This window comes from Macadamia integrifolia, chromosome 2 (assembly GCF_013358625.1).
Source record: "Macadamia integrifolia cultivar HAES 741 chromosome 2, SCU_Mint_v3, whole genome shotgun sequence".
NCBI classification, from domain to species: domain Eukaryota; kingdom Viridiplantae; phylum Streptophyta; class Magnoliopsida; order Proteales; family Proteaceae; genus Macadamia; species Macadamia integrifolia.
In genome coordinates this window covers 43,095,918-43,101,766 of record NC_056558.1, presented here as the reverse complement: position 1 = coordinate 43,101,766, position 5,849 = coordinate 43,095,918, and the positions used below count along the sequence as shown (strand labels likewise).

The 5,849-nt window shown below is 36.2% G+C and overlaps 1 protein-coding gene across 1 annotated transcript; it reads left to right on the top strand.

Moving 5' to 3' along the window:
* The first annotated feature begins 2,533 nt into the window (after positions 1-2,533).
* LOC122088513 (DNA-directed RNA polymerase II subunit RPB7-like) lies at positions 2,534-3,522 on the top strand. Its single transcript, XM_042657803.1, has 3 exons — positions 2,534-2,730; positions 2,866-3,031; positions 3,135-3,522. Exons 1-3 carry the CDS (start codon positions 2,615-2,617, stop codon positions 3,174-3,176), a joined length of 324 nt encoding a protein of 107 aa, XP_042513737.1. The 5' UTR covers positions 2,534-2,614; the 3' UTR covers positions 3,177-3,522.
* Positions 3,523-5,849: the final 2,327 nt, after the last annotated feature.

Sequence of the window (5,849 nt, the reverse complement as noted above, 5' to 3'; positions counted from 1 at the left end):
GAAGAAGAAGAAGAAGTAAGAAAGGACGTAGCAGAGGAACGACCAGAATCGTAGGCAGCCTCCGAGCGGAAGAGAGGACGCAGCAAAGGGAGAGGGCGCTTTCTTTTGTGCGACTAGAAGAGGGAAAGAGGGAGAAGAAGAAGAAGAGTAGATTTAGGTTTATTTACTGTTTTGGTCGATCCGGCTCGGTTGATTTTTCAAACAAAAAATTAAGACTGTTTTCTTCGGTTTTGTATTATCTACCATACACGTGGCCAACACCACGTGTCAAAATCTTAACTAGCCTCCGCCAGGCTCCGCCAGTAAATGATGCAGCAGAGGAGCTCGATCCTCTTGGATGGTGTATACTACAGAGTGCAGATCAAGAATGCTCTAAGCAATCAATTTCAAGTTAAATTACATAACAAGATAAGCTTGTCTACCAAGTGCAAGGTCAATCTCAATATGTCGTGAAAAAATCCATTATCTATCTCCTAAGAAAGGCTCTATTATCCTTATTTCTTAATGATGCAGTTGGACGATGGAAGGGATCTTTTTAATTGAAAATATCTTACTTTTCTTTTTTAGAGTTAGAATTAGTATGGTAGATCTTTAATGAGTGAGAATTTTATTTCTATTTTAATTACATGTGATATTTATTTCAAATAGGAAAGTAGGTATGTTTTCAGTTTTTAAATAGGTCTATTGATCTCAACTGAGAGAATGAATTTGAAGAAGTATGTTTTGGTTGGAATTGTTGGCTGCCATGGATGGTTTCCTTCTCCCTCTTATCTGATATTCTTCCTTTCTTCCTCTCTATTATTCTGGTTTTCCGTTATTTTCTCTTCTTCTTCCTAATCCTTTATTATTTCCTGCCGTTTATTTTTCCTGATCTGAGGCGACAGTACCATATTTAAGAGAAAGCTTCACAAAAGTCCTATCTCCAGTCGGTTGACCCTAGGATTTGGGTAGACAGCAGCCTATACTTAAGCTATTCACCCTCTCTGAACCTCAGGTCATCTCGCCTTTTCTATGGTAAGAACTCAGATCTTTAACTGGGCTGAACCCTATCTTCTGCCATTTCAGATTCCATCAGGTTGTTGATCGATTCCAGTAGGGGTTGGAAGTTGGTGCCTGAATCTTGATGCTGCTACGAATTCTTGTATGATGCTCCAGCTTGAACTGTAAAGCTGAGAATCGATGCCCAACAAGTTTGGGTTACGGCTGGTGTTCTATCGAGAGGAAGGAGAAGGTTCTTCTATTGTTTGTTAAAGAGTGAGTTCTTTATTACAACTAAGCCCCTGTCCTTTGTTAATTACAATAAAACCCCTTTGCTTTTAAAACTGGACTCTAGTTTAATCCCATCACCATATTAATTTTCCAGAATTGAATTTTTTTTTGGGATTAATTCCAGCCCTGTCCCCACATTATTTCATTCTAAAAAGGTTTTTAAAATTGTGCCATAAATTACATTACGCCATTGATTTGTTTAAATTAAATTATTTATTAATTATGGGCTCATAAACGATCTGATTCCAACTTTTGGAACCCAGATCCGCATCACTTAAGCTTGCTTAGCTTAAGTGATGCGGATCTGATTCGTATATTGTCTATGGCTTTTTGATGGGACTTTCCCTAGCTCTGTGGGCCTTTCCCTTTCCCCATGTGAATAGTTTGATACTTTAATGCTCTCCACAGTTCTTGTCTTTTCTTTCTTTTCAATCACTATCTAGCCAATCAACCACAGCCAGAAGGGTCTTTGTTTTCCACCCCCATATACGAATTGTTTGATACTTTAACGCTCTTCACATTTTCATTCACATTTTCATATTGATGAAGGAATGAGAGAGAGAGACTCTCAAACCTGCAAGAGAAAAGAATAACTTGAGAGAGAGAGAGGAGAGATTGCAAGAGATGAAGAGACAGGGAGATACGTGATTAGATCAAAATAAGACCCCACACCTCCTATTTATACATTCATATGTAGAAGTCCTAATACAAGCGAAAAGATGAAAATTCCCTAATATGCGTTGCATAAGATTAATGCCTTTCATATGATGGGCTGGAATTGCTTATTTAAAGATTGAAATATTTTAAAAATAGTTAAGAGAGATTTGGTATATCAAAATATGTTAATTTTGTAATTATGTGAGATATTTCATCAAAAATTAATTATTTGAAATAATTAATTTATTAGATTTTGTATTAAATATATTTTCAAGGCACCCAATCTGCTCCACCATCAAATGATTTGGGACAATAATGTATAAGAGTTCCTTAAATGTGTGCTTTGGAGGCTTTCCTGCTACTGTTTGACCCATTTGAAGTATGATAATCCCCATATTTTTTCTCCCAAATTTTAAGTAGAAATGCATATAATACGATTTTTTCCTTATCTGTCTTTTTTATGCCTCTTTTTGTTTTGTTTTGTTTTTTTTTTAAATACCAAATTTTGAAAATATTATTGAAGTACAAGTTTGTTTAATACTTGTAGGTATTCCTATTCGTTTTTTTCCCTGTCTTTGTTTAAAAACCTAAATGAACTTTGATAAACAAGTTCATCACATGAATTTTGTAGGGCAATGGGAAATAATTTTCTGCAAAGTAGAGAAGCAAGTGGACAGAGAGTGAGAAGATGTTCTTCCACATAGTGTTAGAGCGTAACATGCAGCTCCATGATTGCCATTGTGGCCCTAATCTTCGTGATAAGCTCGTCGCTAAGCTTATGAAGGATGTTGAGGGCACTTGTAGGTAGGTCATATGGATCATTTAAACTCTAAATCCTTCCCACTTTCTATCTCCCAAGAACCAAAACCTTAATAAAAACTAGGAAAAAAAAAAAAAAATTGTTCCGTTTATGTTATTTCAACTTAACTTTGGTTATAGTGGACGTCATGGATTTGTGGTGCCAATAACTGGGGTGGATGACATCGGGAAAGGGCTGATTCGTGATGGAACAGGCTTCGTAACATTTCCCGTCAAGTATCAATGTGTTGTCTTCAGGCCTTTCAAGGGTGAGATTTTAGAAGGGGTTGTTACCATGGTCAATAAGGTTTGTCTCATTTTTTTTTTTCCTTTTTTTTTCTCTCATTCATTCAAAGTAATTCTAGAAAGAAAAGCACTGGCAGTCTTATGTTTCTTTTCTCTCATCTTAGTTTCACAGAAGAAGCATAGTTGGATCATGGATGCATTGTTGAATAAGATTTGAAAGAAACTATGAGAGCAGAAGGCCACATTTTAATTTATGGAAAGGCAAAAATTTAACAAAGAAAGGCATCGCGATCCTTACTTTGCTTAATTTATGCTGACTGAAGTGAAGCAGAAGTTTATAAGCTTCTTCGTTAAAATAATTGCTCTTTGTTAAATAAGGGTTATTAAGAAGTTATTGCTCTTTGTAAAATAGGGTTAAAATATACCCGCCCATAGCTGGTCCATTGTCTGCTCATTGGCATTCATACAATGCTCAATTAGATGTTTGATCCCTAGTTAATGCCACATTGCTTGGCCCATGGTAACAAAAGGCATGTGTTAGCAACTGGCACAACCATCATTGATTTTGTTTGGTTTTGAGATATGGTACTCCACTGGAGTGTTTTGTCTTCATAGCTATTTTAGGATAGCTATTTTAGGTTCTCTCTCTTGCACTAAACAGAAATAAAAAATGAAAACAGAAGAAAGAATGAACTGTTTGGTAATTTTAACTCATATATTTGTCCTTGATCAATTGTGAGTAGGAAAGGATAAGGAGGTATGGGAAAAAAATAGCAATTGAAAAGCAATAGTCATCTTTCTAACCCTGCAAGCTACTTACAAATGAACTATTTCATTTGATCCCTCCCAGCAAAAAAATCGTAATAAATGCAGAGGGATTTGACTAGGAAAATGTTCGGCATACAAAGATCAAGATTTCAATATTCTTTGAGAATAGATAAGGATCAAAAAGCTAATTTGGTTTGTGGCATGTAGCTTGGATGGAATTGGAATTGTCATCCTTGAACTAATTTTGTTACTGCATGTGAAAGCCCCCTCCACTTGATAAGTGGAAACCCACCCCATATGCAACACATTTTGTGACTGTTTTCTCAAGAAATGGCTTTCAAATAACAAATTGAAGTAAAAAAAAAAAAAAAAAACAAGAAGTTTGTTTTTGATATTACATTAACAAAAAGGTGGGAAAGCTTAATCTCTAAATTGGTTTTTTTTTTGGGTGAATAAAAGTTCATTACCAAGAGAGAAAGAATACAACCTTGTGAAGGGGGGGAGGGGGGAGAGGGGGGGGGGGGGAGAGAAGAGTAGACAAAGCTCAAAGGAGAGGGCTGTTCCTGATGATGGAGTTAGGTAGCTCCCAGGAGTTTACAATATGACAATTTCTAAGGGAAGGATTACATGTGGTAGAGACCAAAGATATTTTTGCCTTGATATTAAAGGAGATGGAGCCCTAAATCCTATCCAAAGAGCGAGAGTTGGAGGTCCATTTTCTATGGTTTCTTTTCATCCAAATCTCTAAATTAGTTAGCTGTATAGAGAATATAACCAAAACATTCCACAACTCGAGGAAATGTTAAATTAGCAACTTGAAAAATTAGGATTTATTAAGAATTATTGGAAAATTTTGGAGAAGCAATTTATTGTTTTTTTTGGGGGGGGGGGTGGTTAGAGAAGCAAATTTAGTTTGATATCAATTTCTTATTTTCATTTGAAACCACTTATTAGTGGAATTTTTTTTGAAACAACCATGATTTATACAATTGAATACCCAAAAAAGTCCGAGCATTAGTGGAGGTGGAGGAATCATCAGGAATAGAGATGGTCAGGTTCTAGTAGCCTTTTCAAACTTCTATGGGGTGTGGTCCAACTCTATGGCTGAGATGAGGGCTCTTCATGACAACCTTCAATTGTGTGCAGATATGGGTTTCATAAACTTTTACATTAACTCTGACTCTTTATTGATAGTTAATTTTATTTCTTAGAGATCATTCAGTTGTGGAGCTGTTGCTATAAGTTTTAGGATGCTATTTCTCTTTGTGACTCTTTCTGAGCTTATATCTCCTCGTTCAGAGAGAGCAATCATGCTACAGTTTTTTTGGCTAATTTAGCTTGCGAAGTCGTAGATAGTTCCACGTTTCTTAGAGGTCAGATTCTCTTGAGTGGTCTTATTTGTATCATTCGGGAAGACAAAGCTGGCTTATCAGTTTTTCGATCATGGGATGTAAATTCAAATGTAAATTCTTAGTTCTTGATGGGTTTCTTTTGCATGGTAAGAATGTGCGATCTGCTTCTTTGGGTTGGGGTAAGGTGGGATTTGTCTCCCCCTTGTACTCTTCTTTATTATTATGATTATTTCAATAAAGTTTTAGGGTCTTCGCTAGGTCTGGGTCGTAGATAACATTTGGGTTGAAAAAAAAAAAAAAAAAAAAGAATGTGTAGATAGAAGGTAAACTATCTTTTGTTTGATTAGACATATTGAAGGCTCCAAACATGTGGAATACTTCCAAAATGTCATTGGAAAAGTGATTTTAGGGAGTAGGATCTAATGGTATGATTTTAATAACATGAATATTCCTTTTGTTCATGACTTTTCACTGTGTTGAAGCGGGGATGCATGTAATTTTGTGATTAGAGGATGGATGGCTTCTGCAAGCTCCAAATTAGAAGTAAAAAATGTATGTTGGTACCATGCTTATGTGGTGAGACTTTGAGAATTCCACTCTCTTTCTCTCTCTCTCTCTCTCTCTCTCTCACACACACACACACACGAGCGCGCACGCCCATATCCTTCATTGTGTTAGCAGGGGTTGTGCTGGGTGGGATTCTACCCTGCAGTGCTTGCCTCGTCCTTTTTTCTTTTATTTTTAATTTTTTTAACTTCT

Excerpts from the sequence above, each read along its gene's own strand:
- LOC122088513 (XM_042657803.1), top strand. The coding sequence starts at position 2,615 with ATGTTCTTCCACATAGTGTTAGAGCGTAACATGCAGCTCCATGATTGC. Across the intron at positions 2,731-2,865 it reads GATGTTGAGGGCACTTGTAG|TGGACGTCATGGATTTGTGG; the intron begins GTAGGTCATATG and ends CTTTGGTTATAG. Across the intron at positions 3,032-3,134 it reads TTGTTACCATGGTCAATAAG|TTTCACAGAAGAAGCATAGT; the intron begins GTTTGTCTCATT and ends CTCTCATCTTAG.